General features: G+C 37.6%; 3 protein-coding genes and 1 long non-coding RNA gene across 6 annotated transcripts in view; 3 read left to right on the forward strand and 1 right to left on the reverse strand.

Annotated features, from left to right (window-relative positions):
- Nucleotides 1-498, forward strand: part of LOC103972573 (putative F-box protein At2g33200) — a 5,033-nt gene extending 4,535 nt beyond the window's left edge. Inside the window, exon 2 of the mRNA XM_065088528.1 lies at nt 301-498. Within this exon, the coding sequence (XP_064944600.1) occupies nt 301-498 (198 nt within the window). The remainder of the gene's footprint in view (nt 1-300) is intronic.
- A 244-nt stretch (nt 499-742) lies between these two features.
- Nucleotides 743-5,898, forward strand: LOC135597522 (uncharacterized). Its single transcript, XR_010481292.1, has 3 exons — nt 743-1,085; nt 5,112-5,381; nt 5,528-5,898. It is a non-coding gene; the product is annotated as an uncharacterized LOC135597522 (long non-coding RNA).
- A 948-nt stretch (nt 5,899-6,846) lies between these two features.
- Nucleotides 6,847-10,208, forward strand: LOC135597523 (succinate dehydrogenase [ubiquinone] iron-sulfur subunit 1, mitochondrial-like). The gene is made up of 2 exons (XM_065090553.1): nt 6,847-7,623; nt 9,768-10,208. Exons 1-2 carry the CDS (start codon nt 6,923-6,925, stop codon nt 9,934-9,936), a joined length of 870 nt encoding a protein of 289 aa, XP_064946625.1. The 5' UTR covers nt 6,847-6,922; the 3' UTR covers nt 9,937-10,208.
- A 2,381-nt stretch (nt 10,209-12,589) lies between these two features.
- Nucleotides 12,590-17,430, reverse strand: LOC103971851 (phosphoribosylglycinamide formyltransferase, chloroplastic). Of its 3 annotated transcripts, none has more exons than XM_065090554.1 (6): nt 17,295-17,430; nt 15,928-16,411; nt 15,233-15,344; nt 13,336-13,512; nt 13,099-13,225; nt 12,590-12,914 (listed from the first exon to the last, which is right to left on the reverse strand). In XM_065090554.1, exons 2-6 carry the CDS (start codon nt 16,322-16,324, stop codon nt 12,801-12,803), a joined length of 927 nt encoding a protein of 308 aa, XP_064946626.1. In that variant the 5' UTR covers nt 16,325-16,411; nt 17,295-17,430; the 3' UTR covers nt 12,590-12,800. The 3 variants fall into 3 exon arrangements, with proteins under 3 accessions (XP_064946626.1, XP_009384259.2, XP_018675886.2); XM_009385984.3 differs by having other exon boundaries at nt 17,113-17,428; XM_018820341.2 differs by having other exon boundaries at nt 17,081-17,428.
- Nucleotides 17,431-21,606: the final 4,176 nt, after the last annotated feature.

Raw genomic sequence — 21,606 nt, forward strand, 5'->3', positions numbered from 1 at the left:
GATAACCAGATCAGGCGCGAGGGGCCACAAGGAGCCTATAGAACTCGTCCTCTCGTTCCATATCCTCCGTCTCCTCGTCATCGTCGTAAGGTTCCTCATCCTTGTCCTCATTAGATACTTTTGGTATAGGATTGAACCGCACAACTCTTCTCTAACTGGGCTTAACACAAGCAGCAACAGCTTGTCAACCTTAGTAGCAACAGTAGCGGCGACGACGACAATTACTTTGTTCTCCCCTAACCATTGTTCCCCACTTTTACTATTGTTCCAGTTGCCATCATTAGTAGTTCTTCTATTCAGGTTCTACTTCTCCGTTTCTCTCATCACCCCTTGCTCGACAACGAATGCATTGTCTTCTTAGCAACAGAGCACGGAGAGGAAGGGTACGTGGCGTTAGGAAGTGGAGCAAACAGGACAAGCAAGGTTGGCGTAGATCTTGACATGGGCGACAATACAGGAAAAGTGGAAGGCGTGGAAGCTCTCCGTCATGAAAATTAATTGGCTCGTCTTCACATGTTTGATTAGGCAACCAATCTACATTTTCAAATCAGTATATTTTTTTTAATTTAAATTATATATATTATTATATTAATAATTTATTACGAATCAAATAAATTTTAATATTTATTAATTTAAACTTAATGAAAAAAATTTATATGTTATATATTTTAAAATATGAAATTTTATTCACGAGTAACCTATAAAAACTTAAAAAGACCGGTGGTGAGCATGACACTTCCCAATTGCCCTTTATTGTTTCCTTCTCTGTCATCTGCGTCGCTCGCCGTTTCGGCGATCCCATCACTAATATGGCCGCCGCGAGGGTTCTCCTCCGCGAGGATACGCCGTCGCGCGCGGCCTCCTCCCTGCCCACGGGCCGCCGGCCACCACCGCCTCCTCTGCTGCTGCCCACTCCTCCCAGACCGACTCGGCGGCGGCCGCGTCTAAGCCTAAGCTTACCAAGACCTTCTCCATCTACCGATGTACGAGTGTATTCTTTGCGCCTGCTGCTGGACCTCCTGCCCTAGCTGTTGGTGGAATCCCGAGGCCTATCTTGGGCCAGTTGCCCTCTTTCATGCCCATAGGTATAACTTCTCGATTCATTTGAATTCTTTTTACATTGTTTGGTATAGCTTTGTTGATTCAAGTTTGCTGCTTGCTGATTGGTCTGTGACTGATTTCATTGTGAAATGAATGAACTTTTGTAATTTTATAATTTTATAATTATAAAACTGTAAAATTGGAATTTATAATTTTTCCAACTTAAGAGTTGATCTCTAGAGATCCATTTACTAGATGATATCATATGTAGGCGAACATAAAAAAAAAGCCCAAATTTTGATTTCAAAATGACCATTATATATATATATATATTTATATATATATATATATATATATATATATATATATATATATATATATATATATATATATATATTCAGCTAATCACGGTTGAATGTGCACTTGGTGTAGGGTTTTGAATAGGTTTTGATTGACCATTATTATTATTATTATTATGGTTGTTGGTTCCCCACCCACGTCACACACACCACTTTGCCAATTGAAATTTCTTAAATTGCGTACATTTTTAATTATATTTATTTAGTAATTGTCTACTTTCTTGTTTTAATTTTAAATTATATACATGCAGTGCATTTCCAACATTGATAACTCACCAACATATGCCATACGGTAGAAGTCACATTAATCTCATCAATATTAATATCAAGTGTTATTTAAATTTAATAATTGTTAACTATTTTTAAATTTTAAAAATATAAATTTAAATGAGATTTTTAATTTTATTAAATCATAAAAATATGAGGTGTCAACTCTTAATTGACTTGAACAATAACTTAAAATGATCCGATTGACTTGAACCGAATAGGTTTTCAACTATAATTAAATTGAAACGACATCAAATTAGAATGTGTTACATTCCTTTAGGATAGCAAATCCATATGAAATGCTTGATCCAACCAATGATGCCTAAAGCTTCCTCTTTGCATGTGATGTGTTTCTTCATCTAGAATAAGAAAACATATGAAGAGTCCAACTCAATAGAAGCATCTCATTTGCATGTGTCCATTTTGAATAAAAAATCATCTAAAACATCTAATATAATTAAATTATCCACTTGTATTCGATGCATTTGTCCGGTATAAAAAGGTACTTAAAATATCTCATTTGCATGTGATACGGACAAAAAAAAAAATCTAAGGTATTCCACGTAGCCATAGTTTGCCATTTGTGAGTGATGTGTTTGCTGAAATAAAAATAATAAAAAAACTTTCAAAGTGTTCAATGTGGTCGGTTAGCTTAAAAGCATCACTTTTGCATTTGATACTTTTAGGTAAGATATAAAAAAAAGCTTGATGTGACCAAAGTGTGACCTTTGCATGTCAAAAAAATATTTAAATTATCTAATGTAATTAAAATATCTCCTTTGGGCATAATAATTTTGTCTTAGATAAAAAGGTAACTAAGGTGGTGTTTATGAAGAACAAAACATCCTTTTTGCAGTGCGTCTCGATTAAAGAAGTATCTAGAACATCTTAAGCAATCATAGCGTCCTTTGTACATCCGATGTATCAAAGTATCCCTTTGAGCATGATGCGTTTACTCAGGACAATTTTTTTTTTATAAGAATCTTATGATTAAAGTATCATCTTTTGTGCAAGATACATCCACTTAGGAGAAAAAAGACATTATAACTCCTAATATGATAAAAGCATCCCTTTATGTGAGATGTATTTGCCTTGGATAAAAAAAAACCTAAATGTATTTGCCTTCGATAAAAAAAAACTTAAATCTTCTAATGCAAATGCAAATAAAGCATTCTTGGTACCTTGACAGAACGTAAAAATATCAGATATCTGATATGACTTACACGACTAAAATATCCTCTTCTACTTGCTATATTAGCAAAGGACAAGAAATAATGCCACTTAATAATCTTAGAATATAGGTAATAGATTCCAAAATCTATACTGTGCTCTATGATAGATAAGCTTATACCCCCATGATATAACCATTATATTTAGTCAATTATAACATGACATATGGATTCTAACCAATGCATCCTGAATATGCCACGTTAAATTTTTAAACAACCTAATAGATATACTATATTAGCATATTATCTAAATGAGAGTAACTCACTATATAAGTCAACCTCTACATGGCTATTGATTTTGTGTTGGAGTTGACTTGGAAATGAGAAAATTATAAATATAGAGAAAGGGAGAGCAGTGAATCCTTGTCTTCACCATATTATGGCCGACTGGTCCAATCTTCACCAAGATGTCCTAAACCTCATCTTCTCTGAGCTCTCCCTACACGATCTCCTCTGTTGCACCGTTGTATGTGGTGCATGGTTACGCACCATCCGTGATCTTCGTCGATATTGCTCCAAGCTTCGTCACCAAAGCCCTTGGCTCGCATTTAGTGGTAGCGGCGACGACATAGGTAGTGCCACCGATGACCCCTTCGCTGCACACTTCTTCAGCCTCTCAGAACAGAAGGTGTATACCATCCCCCTCCCACAACCTCCGATTCGTTATTGCCTCTTTGTGGGTTCCTCCCATGGGTGGCTGATCACCATCGATGAGTGGTTCAAGATACGACTATTGAACCCCATCAATGGTGCACAGATCAACATCCCCTTCATCCTCACACTCGATCACATCGTACCCTTTCGTGACCCATGGGGGCACATAAGAGGCGCCATCAATAACATCCTCCATAACCAACATCCGGTCGAAGAGATTCCTAAGGTCAACTTCAAGGCCATGCTATCGTCAGACCCCTCACAAGGAGACTACATCGTTACACTCATCCACTGCCCCTATGGGGGCATCTCCTTTGCTAGATCTAGTGACAACAAGTGGACGACGATGTCATTGCCTGGTCTCTATGATGATGCTATCTTCTATAGGGACCAACTCTATGCGACATTTGATGGAAGGGTAGACATTTGGGATGACCTCAATCAAGAGTGGAAGACGGTGGTGCCTCAGCCAGAGTTGATTGATATTTACCCCTTCCACATTTCATTTTGGTCACTGGTTCATACTCCCTCATGCGATCTCCTCCATGTTTGGGGGAAGATAGTCCCAATGGCGGAGCATAATGATGATATTGAAACTCCACTTATGATAGTTTATAGATTGGACATCCACAATGGCACCTCCGTACAGGTCAATGTCTTATATACATATCTCTTTATCTTGATTATATATATATATATATATATATATATATATATATATATATATATATATATATATATATATATATATATATAACATAAAAGATACATTAAATTTTTATATAAGAATCAAACCATAACTTTTAGGTTTTCTTCCTTGAATCCTTCTCATATTATAATTCCTTATTTTCGACGCTTGCTTTAGTAATCCTTGATACTTAGCAATTCCAACCATTTCAAAATATTTTTTGTCTAGAAATAAATAAACTTATTATCTTTGTCTTCTTTTGTGACTCCAATAAAGAATAAACTTATTATCCTTATTAAATCTCATACCACTTATTAGGAATAAAAAAAAATAAAGCAAAACAAAAGGAAAACATGTAGATACATATTGAATAATAATAAATATACCAAAAAATCGATATAAGATTAATGTGATTAGATACATCTCACCTTATAAAACTTAATTATTCAATATGTGAGATCAATTGCAATACAGTTGATTTATCTCAAATATAAAAACTATTATACATATCTCAGATAAAAAAATTTATATGTTTTTTCTTACACTCTAGAGAGAAACCCAAGAGTACCCAAGTATTCATCACATTTTATTCTCTAAATACTCTAGAAAGAAACTCAAAAGCACCTTAGTATTTCTCACATTAAAATAAAGGAAGTAAATCTGAATTTTCAGAAATTCCTTATTCTCCTAGTAAACTTGGTTCATATATATATATATATAATTTTTAGAATCATTGAATCTATCCGCCTTGCAGCATGAACTTTGGATTTAGTTTCATGAAACTTTAGGAATGGTTGGTCATTTAATTAAAATGTTTATCATGCTAGACTTTGAACCTTTCTGATATCAAACTTGATTATTTTGATAAAACAGGTGAAGAATTTGGGAGAATACGCTATCTTTTTATGCAACAACCAATCTCTTTGTCTCTCTTGTAAAGACTTACCTGAGTTGAAACCAAACCACATCTATTTCACTAATGACTTCTGGTGGTGGAATGATCACCATAGAGAGAAATGCCGGGATGTAATCGTCTATGATTTGGAGAACAATACCTTCTCATATATTTTGCACTCTGATGCTCGTCTAAACATGCCACCTCCTATTTGGATCACTCCCAGTCCTCTGCTTAATGACTGATAGGTGAGTCAAATTTGTCATTCAATTATTTAGTTTAGAGGTTTTGTAATAGCATCCACTTTTTTCATTGTACAATTTATTACCTCATTTACTTTACTACAAATATTGTAAGATGCTCATTTAGTTTCTTTATTTCTCATGTAATTTAGGGGTTTAAGCATTCTCTTGGAGACGCAAACGAACATGCCGTCAGTAACCTCTCTCTCTCTCTCTCTTTCATGCAGCTTCTTCTTCCTCCTCCGGAAGAAGCCAATGATATCTATATGTACAAGTGAGTCACAGAATCTTTTGCTTTCGATCATTCTCGTTTCTGATCGGTTTGCCTACACCGAGGTGGATGGCTTCACTCTCTAAGGTCTGTCTGGTGGGATGGGTTATGGCCTTGAGCTTCTCCTCAAGAATTATTCTTATTCTGTTTCAAGTCTTGTGTAATATGAATCCTGATCAGATGATGTGTATGTTTTGTTCGGAGCCTGCTTTATCTGATATGTTTATATCAATGTTGGTTTTGGCTGTTCCATATCTAACAATCCAACATCTCCTTGCACAGCTCGAAGATGTATAATTCATTGTATGTAAAAAAGAAGTTTGCACTGTTTCAAAGGGATTGCCATTTTCATCACTTCAAAATATAAAGATTCATTCATAAGTGAGATGATGAAGCTTCATTTGTTCTCTCGACGTATGATAAGATATCTGAGGCCTTTTGGACCTCATGATCTTGTCATCTAATGAGTCATCATTGATCCCCCAAGAAATTATCTACTGTGGAATCTCCGCATGCTTTTATCCTACTGAGATGATGAAACGTGATCTCTACTACATTGGGCCAACCCTAACTGGTTCTAACAGCGAACATGTGGCAGGCCCACTCAACCGCCACGTGCGCACAGCAAGCCCACAAACCCATATTAGAAACTTTGACCAAGTAAAATACAATATTATTTTTTATAAAATCATTTATTTTGATTTATTATTACCACCGTCACATATGAATGATCATGATTTAGGAAGATCTTCTAATTAGTTATTCAAGTTACCTAGTTTTCTACCGCATAGGTATGCAGAGGTGGACCATTGTGGGTTCCACTTTGGCTCCATCTCGAGTAACCACGTAGTGGAACAGCGGGTGGCCGTAATTACTTTTAGGTAGCGGAACCCTCTTCTGGCAACCAATTGTATGATGCCACGTATAAGAATATTCATTTGTGGAACCCCATGAACGCCACTCGCAAAGTCGTCCTCTTCAGATTTTTATTTCAAAAATCTTCTTCCACGACCGAAACATACTCACGATTGTACCGTTTATTTTATTGGGCAAAAGAACTGGGCCCGAATACTGAGTAGTATAGCGATCTATGATAATAGACAGGTGAACAAAGGGTTCTCATGTAAATAGTAGAAACATTATTTGTATTCTATCGTGACCGACATGCCGTCCCACTATATGGACTGGTTGTGAGCAGAACAGTTTCAAATTCCCTTTTCCTATTTCCTTCTCTGTCACCTATTTCGCTTGCTGTTTCGGCGATCGCATCTCAAATATGGCCGCTGCGAGGGTTCTCCTCCGCCGAGGATCCGCTGTCGCGCGCGGCCTCCTCCCTACCAACGGCCCGCCGGCCACCGCTGCCGCCTCCTCTGCAGCGCTTTTTCTCCAGGCTCAGCCCCACTCCTCCCAGACCGACTCGGCGGCGGCCGCGGCTAAGCCCAAGCGCACCAAGACCTTCTCCATCTACCGATGGAACCCCGATCATCCGGAGAAGCCGCAACTCCAGCACTACGAGATTGACCTTGGCGAGTGCGGCCCCATGGTCCTGGACGCCCTCATCAAGATCAAGAACGAGATGGACCCCTCCCTCACCTTCCGCCGTTCCTGCCGCGAGGGCATCTGTGGATCCTGCGCCATGAACATCGACGGTGACAACGGCCTCGCTTGTCTAACCAAGATCCCGGCCTCCTCGGCGGCCACGACGATCACGCCCTTGCCGCACATGTACGTGATCAAGGACCTAGTGGTGGACATGACCAACTTCTACAACCAGTACAAGAGCGTGGAGCCATGGCTCAAGAGGAAGGACCCGCCGCCCACCCCCCCGAAGGAGATCCCACAGAGCAAGAAGGACCGCGCGAAGCTCGATGGGATGTACGAGTGTATTCTTTGCGCCTGTTGCAGCACCTCCTGCCCTAGTTATTGGTGGAATCCTGAGGCCTATCTTGGGCCAGCTGCCCTCCTCCATGCTCACAGGTATAACTTGTTGATTCATTTGTATTCTTTTTACAATGCTTGGGTTAGCTTTGTTGATTCAAGTTTGCTGCTTGCTGATTGGTCTGTGACTGGTTTAATTGTGAAATGGATGAACTTTTGTTGTTTGGTATCATGTTATCATTATGTTGAGTAATGTTCGGCCGACCATAATGGGGTTGGAAGGTTGATGATCATTATGAATTTGTTTGTTCTTTTTTGTGTCCTTGAGGAGGAAAGAGAAGATTGGAGTTTATGATTTTTCCAACTTAAGAGTTGATCTCTAGAGATCCGTTTACTAGATGATATCATATGTAGATGAACAGAAAAAAAAAAAGGCCAAAAATTTGATATCGAAATGACCATTACATTTTTTTTTCAGCTAATCATGCCTCCTGCTTGGATTCAATGTGCACTTGGTGTAGGGTTTCGAATAGGTTTACAACTTCTGTATGTCTGTGCATTTGGTGTAGGGTTTTGAATCGGTTTACAACTTCTGTATGTCGGTGCACTTGGTCTAGGGTTTTGAATAGGTTCTCTCTGTTACAGTGTGGTATCTTCCAGATTGTTTTGGATAATCTTTATAATGCTTTATCACAATACATTTTCATTGGTGTCATGTTTTGTTTTAATTCTTCAGTTTATTGCTAGTTGTATGGCTAGGGGCTTCGTTTTTGCTCATATGCTGCCTTCAGTATTAGAAATTCTTAAGTTTGGAAGTTTGTTTCTCTTTCCTCGCGTTTTATTCACATAAATCGAGAAGTTGTTTCCACGTGTTTCTTTGTATCTATATGAGTATTGTTTTTTGTGATTTATTGCTTCATATGAAACAAGAATGAAGGTGAACCTGGTGGTTTATATTGGTAGGAATTTGCATTCCAGTCAAGGTTTAAGAAGATTAGACAAGCTTACTATATTCATATTTTTGAGTTTCATGAAATTATCTAATTTTAGCTGTCTTTTTTAGGATCTTCTGAGAGATAACGAGAGATGATATTTGAGGATTCCTTTATGAGCTAACAAAGGATCCTAGGGCTCAAAGGAATTACACATGGAATGAAAATTAACAAATAAAGAATAATACTCGATGTAAACATGTCTGATTCGTAGGAAAAAGAAGTCAATCATAAAAAGAAGTTTTGGTTGAAGTAAATCCTCCCATTGTAGTTTTGGTTGGTTCTAGAAGTTGCTTCACTTGTCTTCAATGTAGTAGGAAACATTGCTCTCCAATGACACCAAATGTTTAGCAGTTTGGGAAGGTAAAAGAAGATATTGAACATCAAGGGCGTTGAGTGGATTGTTGATGTGTTACTTGTAGACTGGTAAATATAAGTAGAAAGACAAGTTAAATATCGTAATGACTTTGAAAAGCAGGATATAATATAGGGTTTATATAAAGGTGTAAAAGATAGGAAATGGGTGCTTATCTTGGAGTCACTCAAAATCCAGACCAACTTTAGGAGAAGAAGATAATCTTACACCACTCGCACATAGTATTGAAAGTTCATTGAGTCATAATTGTTTTCCAGTACTCCTTTTATATAAATCTCATATACAATAAAAAGAGTAACCAGACAAATTTATAACTTGAAAGAATAATGGAATCAATCATCCCATCTTTTATTTCTGGCAAATTTCTTTTGCCTTCAAATTTTCTTTGAGAGAGAATCTTCCTATTAGCAAGATCTTGATTTGGATTATTTGCACTAAAGTATCCGGGAATAATATTCTGTAGACCTTTTATTGTATGGGCGGCGTGTCATATGCGACTCAAGTTTGTTGTTAATCCAATCATAGCAATGCAGACCTGGCAGTTTATTTCCTATTACTTCTTATCATTTACCCACATATATTAGCATGTTATCCCTAGAATATGTCATATGTTTCAGGATTCATCCCCTGAAGATTGTTTGGTTTTGTGCTATTATGATGTGTCTTACACAATAAATGGACTAGGAAAAAAATGAGTTAGAGGCATGAATTATTGCACTACTTTTTTGATGAATATTATCAACCGGTACAACCCTTTATCTTTTTGTTGTCTTTCTTTCTGTTTTTTGTATCCTGGGAGCACTCAGATTAGTTTTTGGTAGCTTTAATTTTGCTTGGATAAGCTCTTCATGGCTAAGGTTTGCTATGTTGTGTAGGTGGATACAGGACAGCCGGGATCAGTACACAAAGGAGCGCCTGGACGCTGTAAATGATGAGTTCAAACTGTACCGTTGCCACACTATCATGAACTGTGCTCATGCCTGCCCCAAGGGACTGAACCCCGCGAAGCAAATTGAATCGATCAAAAAGCTTCAGCTTCAGTAAATTGTTCCTGAGATTTCATTTGTTACTTTGAAGAGGCAGCATCTGGCATTTAGTTATTTATTTTTGCATCAATAACATTCACGGATTAGTTATGTACTTGGAACTCCTAGCATCCAATTGTGCTGAAGAATAACGAGCTGAAACTTGTCGATTTTGGGAAGATATCATTGTAGCAGCAATTTCTATGTTCGAGGTTGATGTGACTAGTTGCTTAAAATGTCTGATGGACTGCTGTTTGATATGAATTACGTTGGTGATTGAATTTGGCGTTACTGAACCTGTTGAATATCTTATTGAATGTTCTACACACCCATTATATGGAATTATAGGCTCTCAAATTGCCTAATGGACTGTTTTTTAATATGAATTATATTGGTAAATGAGTTTGATGCTTTTGAATGTGTAGAACATGTACTTGTCAAAATAAACTATGTTGAAGCTAAATAGCACTATTCTTGAGATTTTGAGCAGGGCAAAGATCTTCATGTGACCATCCATTTTGGGATATTAATGAGAGAACTTATATGACTGATACGATGGGTACAACTTCGAGATTAGAACGGGGACTATAACTTAGCAAATTGGCACTACATGGATGTGCCATGATAAATTCAACTGTGTTTATGTTTTCGTCCTAATAAGGAAGGATTTAATCTTATGTGCATCTTATGTATCACAGATTACTTGCATCAGATGTATTGTGTATCGTGTCATCAACAATCAAATATTTATTCAACCTGTGAGTATATCGTCTCGAATATTTTGTGCAGATTCAGGAGATCATGGATAATAAGTCTTGTTGTAAACATCTATTAAACATGATTATAGGGATGGTTTGGATGGAATTTTGATCCATCTTCTAAATGATATATGATGAAAAAAAAAAATGAGTTGAGATTATTCATATGACATAGGGCTAATTATAGATTATTTGCTATAGTTAGCAATATTTAGCATTCTGAATTTTACATTTTAAGAAGTTACATTGACATCCATTTATCCTAACGATATCAATTTTATTGACGAAAATACGAAAATAAATGGTAAAAAGATAATTTTAATGTTCAGTAACAGACGATGTCGATGGTGGTGGATAGCAACATCGTTGCCATCGATGTCGACGCAGTTGCTTGGCTGCCTCCGACGTCGATAAAGTCTACTCTCACCGCAACGACTCACCTCCATGAGGAGCACATTGCCAACCTCATCGTCGCCTACCTCGCTCTATATTTGCGATAATGCCGATGCAGTTACCAAGTGACAACCGTGTTAGCATCGAAGCAGATGGTGGTGGTCGTCATGACGTCTACGGCGAAGATGGTGACCACCTCGCCGTTGCTTGTTGGGCGGATTCCAACCTCAACTCGAAGCTGGGGTCGTGAAACCTCTTGCTACCCCCCACACCACACCCCTCCCCGGCCTTGCCCCATGCTGCTATGTATCTATATCAATGCTAACACAGTTATTGAGAGGCAAGTGCATTGACATTGATGCAAATGGTGGTGGTTGATGTAGCATCTATGGTGAAGATGGTGGACGTCTCGTGGTTGACCCGTTGGGCGGATCCCAGCCTCGACTTGAAGCTAGGGTCACCAGAGCTCATGTTGCTCACATCTATGTCAACATTAATGCAGATGCCGCTTGATAGCGAGGGGTGGATCCCAAATGTGACCCAAAGTTAGGGTTGTTGGAGCTCCTATCGCTCCCCCCCACTATCACTCACATCTGTGTCGATACTGATGTATATGTCGCTCGAGATTGAGCGGAGCAACAAGAGCTCCGACAACCCCAGCTTTGGGTCAAGGTTGGGATTTGGTCAATGGGTCAATGGCGATGCGACCACAATCTTCAACATAGACGTCATGGTGGCCACCACCATCTACGTTGACGTCGAGACAGTTGTCACTCGACAACTGTGTTAGTATTAATACAAATACAGAGCGACGTGGGACGAGCAGCCAACTCCTCATGGAGGTGGGTGGCATCCCAATGAGAGCAGACTTATCGTCGTTAAAAGCAATTAGGCAACTGTGTTAATGTCAATGCCAATGATGCCACTATCCACCACCACCGATCGTTCGTCACTTAACCTTAAAATTTCTTTGTTACCTTTTGTTTTTGTGTTTCTATCGATAAAACTAATATCATTAGCATAAAGGAACCTAATTATTTTATCTTAATTATCAATATAACTTTTTAAAATATAAAGACTAGAATACTAAAGATTACTAACTATAAAAGAAAATATATAATTAACCTTACATATATTGCCGAGAAGAAAGCTACTACGACAAAACCTACACAAAGGCGAAAGGGACACTCCTTTTGAGACATGATAACGCTATATATTGTTGCACAAAACATGAGGTAATCACAAAATACACGCAAGAGGTAGTGGTGATCAATGAACTGCACAGTAATATCAGTTCGAGAGATAATTATATACCCCGTTTGTGAGATTCAACAAGAGAACTAAAATGGTGTCCAATCTGCAAATTCTTGAATTCATATGTTAAACCCTAATACTACCTGTAAACACTTGTGTGCACAAAGCCATGGAGCTAAAAGAAATCGATAGCCTGAAACAAATTGAAACAAAATTGACCTCTAATAGGTAGAAAAATGTCCTTGCATACTTATTTATGTCAATATGTAAGAACAGAACATTAAATATATTCTCTGTTGAGACATCCTCATGGCAAATGCACAATTGTTGCATAGTTAGTAGATCTCATATTCGAATACATGTGAATATATCTTATATGGTGTTTAATATAATGAATGATTTTTTTAAAAAAATATTATAAAACATAGTATCAAGAATATCAACAATCCTAAACGCAACACTTTCTACTGTTCTCCTACTAGTAAAGTTTATCTGAATTGTCCCTGCTGCGTATAAGAGGGACTCCATCGTCCCTCCAAACAATTCGATCCTCGCATAAAGCTGTTACTACCTCCACATAGACTTGATGCTCCTGCAATGAAAGATTTAACTATCATTAGGAGACTGCTGAGTATTGACATAGCGACAGGTGTTCTTTTTTCATGGTAGAAACAAAGAGCCATTGCTCTTGCTTAAGTTAAATTGGCTAGTAGAAAACATAATTCTGATATCATCTGATTGAATATTCAATTAAAAACAATAAATTACTTGATAACCTGGCTAAGGACTCTTGCTGCAAGCTGCTCGGCGGTGTCATCTGTTAGCACAGGCACTACTCTCTGAGCCAAGATACGACCAGTATCATACTGTTCATCAACAAAGTGAACTGTGGGACCAGAGTACCTGCAGATTGTAAAACAAAGTCACCACATAGAGATTGGAACATAGAGTGAAAGGTTGTAAAAATGGTTTCTGTTTGTAATTATTTGGGGAACAGGAAGCTATTCACATACCTTGCCCCAGACCCTATGACAGCTTCATGCACCTTTAAACCATAAAAACCTTTACCACCAAAAGCGGGAAGAAGGGATGGATGAATGTTTAATATGGATCTTCGAAATGCCTGAACTAATTCGATGGGTATAAGCTTCAAGTAACCAGCAAGCAGAAGAAAGTCAACCTCAAATTTCCTACAATCAATAAGGCAATGTTTGAAAGAAGGCAAAGCATCCAAAATCTAACCAAAAATCTCAAGAATAGGCGAAAATAGTGACCTAGGTTATGAACACTTCTGTTTTACTGAGGGCCCAAGGTAAGAATAACAACCACAAATGCTTAGTGGGGGATCTCTAGAAGTGCCTTCAGGCCGAACAAGCATGCCAACTGACTACAAGGCGGAGGGGATTGCCAAGTACAAGAGGTAGAGGGGATTCATTAAGGGGATCACCCAGCTGAGGTTCAACAAATTCAACTACGGGTACAAACTGAGAATTTCTGGAGTCCTCCATGACCATCCAGGCTTGGTGGTCCCCAAAGACCCTAGGGATCAGTGCTTGTTGGACAACCGATTCGTATTGGTCAGGAATGATGGCCTTAAGTCTTGAGTCCAACTATAACCAATGATGGCCCAATGCCATTGAACACAGGGGGAAGTTGAGGGAGTGCTGAGGGACGAGGCAATAGGGACCATGGTCAAAGAGGAGCTGAACGCTGCTGAAACGGAAGCCACTACTGTTGACTAGGAGCAAAGGGGATCCCAACACATACTGTAGATTTTTTTTGTTGAATAAAAATATAATTATTTTTATTACGATTGGTTCTGAGAAGTAATTGGAATCCACAAGTGTGAGTTAGACATAGTTCTTCCTAGTTAGGAGCGAATTTTCCGAATGAGCGGGATCATTAACGTAGCTTTGTGTAAAACTAAATCCCCCCACTCTTGGTTGGGGATGTTAGACCTTATGAAGTACCATAGAAAGTTTGTAAGTAAGCTACATAGATGTGATCTTGTATGAGTTTCATCGATCAAGTTGAGGTTTAGTCTAGCTACAAAAGAGTAGGTTTTGGAATCCACAAGTTCCATAGCGAGTGACTTCGGCTTTTATAAGACATTGGTTCCCTACTCCATTATCGATATGGAACTAAATGTGTTTATTAGTATATCCACAATAAGGGTGTTAAGGCCTCTTAGGCACCATATGATAAGTTATCTTTTGTTTTCACCATTATAAGCATGAGAGCTCATGAGGAATTATCTTCTTTGAGATGGACCCTACACGATTTTGCCCCTTTGGGTGGATTCCAGAAGACGTCTCTGAAGATAGAGGTGACATTGATCTTCCTACTCATCAATCAATATAGAGACTATACATGCTTATCAAAATGGATATATGTTTTATTTTATTCTTGATTGATTTAAGGTATTTTATAGGAATCAATTAGGTTGAATTGAAACTCAATTTCAAACCACAGCGAGTCTCAAAGTTTTATAGTTTTTGCCTCCTCAAATTTCAAACAATCATGTATCAAGTTTACATCCATAATCTTCTTTCTCGAAGGAAACATAATTATGAACACCACATGTAGATATGGGTCTAACAATAGTTGAACAACATTAAAAATACATGTAATGCAAATGACATCTTAAATTTTTGTAATTGGTTTATGTCATTCATTGTTCTTTTATTCATTTCGAGGAATGATAATGTGTACCACGAGTTATATCAGAACTAAACCCAAATATATCAGATCTAAAAAAGGAAAATACAAGTTTAGAAACTCAATAAAAAGAAAAAATATGGAGAACAAAGAGATAAATAAAGGGAAGATAGTTTGGAAATATCTCCGACCAAACCTCATTTGATGCTTAAATTAGAGTTCAAGAAAGAAGATTGCAACAAGAATATTCACCTTAAGGTTGCTACAAGTTCAGCTGCTGAGACACCATCAGGTGAGGATTTGGATCCAGGAAATATAACAACTGGAATTTGATTATCTCTTGCATATTCAGCACCACCACAACCTGCCAGAAAAAATAACAGACTTGCAAATTTTTTTCCTCAAAGAACATTATAATGATTGCATGAACCAGTTAAGCTAAAAAGCAACAAGTGTCTTTGGTGATTAGTCAGGTGCCAAATTTCCAATGACAGATTACATTCCATTTTCTCGTTTCCACTTTTTTTGTTATGATCGAGTAGCCTTATCCATGGATACATACTATTATGGTTCGTGCAAGTCTATTAACATTTTATTACTAAACAATTAGTTATGTTTGTGACAAGGTAGTTCAGTTGCAAGAACAAAAATGTTGCAACAATGATACCCCACTAGGATATTGCTGCAACAACGAGCAATTCTGATAGGAGAAGGAAATTGTGAGCATTCTACTGACATCGAGTGGAAAACAAAGTACAGTCAGAAAATCCAAATTACTAGGAGAAGCAATAAATAATTGGTGCAATGCCAAGTAGAAAAGACAAAAATAATCATCAAGAAAGGAAAAACAGAAGAAAAAAGCTGCAGATATATGTTACGAGCAAAAGCAATACAAGCAAGTTCTTCCAAGCAACCACCTCAAATGTCCAAAAACAAAACATACATACCAGGCTTATCTGTGACCAAAACTGTAATATCTCCATGAACTAATCCTTGCTTGGTTGCTTCATGGATAGCTTTAAAGTTTGAACCTCCACCAGAGACAAAAACTGCCAATCTTTTCCTCTGAGTCGATTTTTGTGAAGCGTCATCATTTGTCATGCAGCTTACTGTCTCGGAAGCACTACATCTACATCCCAAGCCCTGATATTTACTCCCAGCTTTCTGCAGCACCACTTTTGAAGGAGGAGATGCTTTTGCGAGTATGTGTCTCCTATATGTGACTGAACAATGAGAGAGAGCATCCTGAGATGCCAATCTAATTGCCATACATCTCGATGACATATTGATGAAATTTGTGGGGGAAGGAAGCCTAGTCCCAATTATTGATCCCAGAGCATCCATTGTTTTAAAGAAATAAACAAAACACACACACAAGCTCCTCCTAACAACTGCTGTGTGTTCTTCTATTTATTTAGGAAAAGAAAAAACCTGCACAGTTGAAAAACAGAAGTTATAAGGCTTTCACTAAGAAAAACTCACTGGTCCTAAAAAATATCAGATTTTAGTGTTGGGGAGGGAGAAAAGAAATCCAAAAGATCAAAAGAAAACCCAAAGATCAACAAATAAGGAACATACTAGACAACCAATATGTAACATGGTTCAACAATTCCCTTGCCTATATTTACAGAAAAAATCAAAATTTTCAATATATAAAATTAATTATTCAACTTTCATAGATCCGAAGAACTCTTCTCTCAACTTTCTTTAGATCTACCAAAGAAGAACTCTCAAGAGCACCCAAAAAGGTAATCCCTCTCGTCAAAACCTTGAGACTCAATGTGTATTTATAGGAACAAATCCTAAGGACTCTTCCGACTTGAATTTCTAGTCTAATCTAAATAGTACTCCATCAAGGAGTTTGAATTTAATTAAGACTCTTTAAAATAATTTGTTTATTATAGAGTATAAATTGGCATCAAATGTTCCCAATTCTATAATATTCATATATAGAGAGAGAAACAGGAGTCATGGCTATTCAGTTACTCCAAATTGCTATCTCTTACCCACGGTATCAACGGGAGTTTCTCAAATATACTAAGTCGTTAATGTAGCACGGAATTATTTTACGAAAAGGAAAGATTAAAGAAAGATAAGAACCAAAATTTCTTTCTATGCTTTTGCTTGCTCACATATCCGATCAGAAATAAGATTTGGGCAGCAGAGGAAGACGGGAGATCAACCGCGTGCATGCGATCCACTATTCATCACGTAGTTGCTTGATAAGCAAATGGAGAAAAAGAGGAACATTTAAGAAGGCCCCAAAAACGCCATATTTATCTTAATTGTAGAGCTAAGGATCTGGCGGAAGAACCGAGCGGCGGGCGCGGTGGTGGTGCCGCTGATCGGGGCGCCGGCGACGACCAGGCAGAAGTCGCCCGCGATAGGGTTTTGGTATCGGGCGGGAGTAATCGACGGCAGTCCCTGCAATCGAGTTTATCGGGTTTCGACTTCCCGGTGACAAAGAACATGCGGGAGATGTGTTGTTATCGGGTCGAATCCGTTTTCTGTGTTCCGGATCAGTTGTCGGTTTTATGTATTGCGGATCCGGATCCGGATCCGGATCCGTGTTGTCATTTACCACTGTAAATAGCATAACCGAACCGGTACGATCCTGCTTGAACGCATAACCGGTCCAATCAGAAAATAAACGGAATCACTAAAGGCTACACTAAAGGTTGATTTGATTCTCTCAATCCTCATCAATACTTATATAAAGCGACCTCCCACTCTTTAGATTTTTCGACAAAGTCATAACACAACCACTAGCAACATTCTTAGAATTCCTATAAGAAGTCAACTAACATATTATTACAGAGTCAGTCATAGTTGGTAACAAGAAGGTTGAGCTAAAAAAAGGGTCAAAGATGAAGAGAGTCTTTATTGGAAGCTCATCGAAGAGGCCAAGGAATGATAGGCCACGAGGTGATAAAATGCCTGCTTGATGAGATTTTACACTCTTAAACACTTCCCATACCAAAGTTTTCATGCAAATCCAGGAAAAAGTGTTATTACGAACCTCACGACCACTAAAAGCACTATCGACAAGGAGAAATATGGTGAGATATTATCGATTTCATCATGATCATGAGAATGATACCGAGAATTATCATACCCTGAAGGAACAGATTGAAGAATTAATTTAAAAGGGGCATCTCAACATATTCCTTCCCATGGTCCACAAAACTTCACCAAGGCCTTGTGGACCTATTGAGCAGTGGGTTGATGTAATCGTCGGAGGGCTTGCCATAGGGGGTAGCAATGCATCTATCATAAAGGCTTATGCAAAAAAATCCTAATCCAAGAGATAATGTCTGAATGGAGATCAATCTATCATGTTCAAGGATCAATTGATTGTCTCGAGAAGAAAAATATCTTGACCCTAAGCATGATGACAAATGTGGTCTTCCTCAAAATTATCAATGCATTGGTAAAGAGAATCTTGATCGACACTAGAAGCTCCATTGAAATCTTATACTATTACGCCTTCCAAAAAGTCGATCTAATTGTCAAATATCTATAGCTTATTTCCTCTACTCTAATAAGGTTCACTAGAGATTCCATTACCTCACTAAGAACTATGGGCCTCTATGTAACTTTTGGGTTCAAGAAATAAAAACTAAATTTCTAATGATAGATATTCATTTGTATATAATGTATATGAGTCATGTTATCAACCTAACACATGATACTTAAGTTTTCTACAAGCTTCTAAATAAGAGAGCTGAGTAGTGATCCAAATGAGTCAAGATAATGCTATTTGAAATCAATCACTCTACCAAAAAAAATAGCACTTTCAATTCGATAGATAGATCCACATGGACCGTCACCATCTAACCCACATCTTGAGGTAGGAGAGTCATCAGAGGAGAATCCTCTCAATGATTGATACTTGGAGCACTCAATTAAGGTTGGAGTCACCCTATTTGATGAGCTAGCTAAGCGATTGGCCAGAATTGATTGAAGTTTGGCTAAACACCGACTCAACATTGATTCGAGACATCAAGCGATTTGATAAAAGTCTCGGAGGTTTATGACTGATCAATAATAAGTGGTTGAAGAAGTTAATAAATTATTATATATTGATTTTATCTATGAGATCAACTATCTGCTTACAAATATAATCCTCATTAAAAAAAATAATAAAAAGTAGAGATTATGTATTGATTACATCGATCTTAAAAAGAAATGCCAGAAAGATAGCTTCCCTCTTCCCCGAATTGATCAAATTATTGATGCCACATTTGGACATGAATTGCTAATATTTATGGATGTGTTTTCTAGGTATAATCAAATAAAATTGGTACGAGATGACGAAAAATTATAACTAGTAGGGGCTTTTACTACTATGGGGTCATGTCATTTGACCTTAAAAATATTATAGCAACATATCAAAGAATGACCAATAAGATGTTTCAATAATATATTAGACTGATATGCTCATGAAGAGTCACTTTACAAAGACTCACTTACTTAACTTGGTGGAGACCTTCGTAAACATAAAAAATTTCAAATGTACTTGAATCCTATTAAGTGTGCATTTAGTGTAAACTTTGAGAAATTCCTTGGCTTTATGATTCACCGGTGAAGGATAGATGCTAATCTAGAGAAAATCTGAGTTGTCATAGACATAAAGCCATCGACTTTGGTCAAACAAGTTCAGTAGTTGATCGGTTATATCATTGCATTTAGTCATTTCCTATCTAGAATTGAGAATCAATGTTTACTATTCCTCAAGAACTTGAAGTGCCCAAAGGATTACTAGTGGATTGAATAGTGCTAGGCAAACTTTGATTTGCTTAAGAATTATTTGGCAGGCCTCCCCAACTTTCTAGCCCACTTCTAGGCAAGGAACTATATCTATACTTATCAAAAACTCCAATGGCTATGAGCTCATTATTGATTTAGGAAGAGACTCAAATATAGTGGCCCATGTATTATATTAACTATGTACTTCAAGATGAAGAGATCATATACCTAAATTTTGAGAAGCTCACCTATGGGTTGGTGCCCATAGTGAAGAAACTCTGCTCATACTTTTAGGCTCATCATATCATTATCATGACAAACCAGTTAATGTTCCAAATCCTTTCTAAGTCGGATGCATTAGTTAGACTCCTCAAATGAGCACTTGAGCTCAACAAGTTTGATATTACTTAGAGGCCTTGAACTACAATTAAGGCCCAAGCCTCGATGGATTTTAGAACAGAAATGACTCTCATCTAGGAGGATTTGGAGATGATCGATTATTAGACTCTCCATGTAGACAAATTTATGACACTAACGAATGAGGGAGCAGATCTTGTCCTTAAAAGTCCTGAGAGAGAGGTCTATAAACATGCACTCCGATTCAGCTTTAGAGTGATCAACAATAAAGTTAAATATAAAGCTTTATTAACTAGGCTCAAGCTAAATAAAAACATAAAAATTGAAAGTTCAAAAATTTTCTGTGACTCTTAGCTAGTTGTCAATCAAGTGTATAATGTGTATTAGACTTATGAACCTACCATGGCAGCCTACCTCACCAAAGCCCAATAACTAATATATGATATCCCTTAGAGCAAAAACATCACCAATGAACCTACCATGGCAGCCTACCTCTCCAAAGCCCAATAACATATCCAGCAAAAACATAATGGTTGATACTCTCTCCAAACCTTTCCCAATGGTGTACTTTAATGTTTCAAAAGGAATTATAATAATGACATTAGACCATCAAAAGTATCAACAAAGATCAAATTTTAGTCATCTCAGTAGAAACTATCCAAATGGGTGGTATTTGGAAGTATCTTAAGACTAATGACTTGCCTAACGATTTAACCAAGGCAAGAAAATATTTGGAGGCAATAAGCATTGTGCTATATTCTAAATGATGTCCTTTATAGATGATCATTATCATATCCTCTCATTGTATCCATCCTACCGAAGCCTCTTCAGTCTTATCCGTGATCTATGGAGTATGTGGGGAGCATATTGGAGCAAGATCCCTTCCCTTTAAGGTATTTTGGTAAGGTTACTACTGGCCAACCATTAAGATGCAATGGATTTTGTCCGACGTTGTGATCGGTGTCAATGCAATACCCAAGTGTATAACCTTTTGATGGTCAAGTTGACATGACAGAGCTTGGCCCTTTGCACAATAGGGCTTAGACATTCTACTATTTCCCCTAGTTTCAGGGCAAAAGATATAGTTGATTATAGGGGTAGATTATTTCACAAAATAGGTCGAAGCTGAACCCCTAATCTCAATATCAAAAAAAGTAAGTTGAGGGTTATATTTGAAAAAATATTATCTCATGATTTGGGGTTGCCCAAGCAAAAATTACAGATAACGGGATACAATTCAACAACACTAAATTCATAGAATAGTAGTTCCTTCGAGATTCAGCTCGGTGGCACACCTCCAGACTAAAGACTTGGTTGAAGTCACTAAGTGGGTAATACTTAAAAGTATGAAGAAAAATATTTTGAGGGCTTATGGGAGGACAAACTCCCGAGTACTCTAAAGAGTTATTGAACCACTCATAAAGCTTTTATAGGGGAATTATCATTTCACCTTACCTATGGTATAGAAGTCATGCTCCCAATTGAGTTAATCTTGTCAACCATTTGAACCCAATATTTCT

This window comes from Musa acuminata, chromosome BXJ1-11 (assembly GCF_036884655.1).
Source record: "Musa acuminata AAA Group cultivar baxijiao chromosome BXJ1-11, Cavendish_Baxijiao_AAA, whole genome shotgun sequence".
In the NCBI taxonomy this organism is placed as follows: Eukaryota; Viridiplantae; Streptophyta; class Magnoliopsida; order Zingiberales; family Musaceae; genus Musa; species Musa acuminata.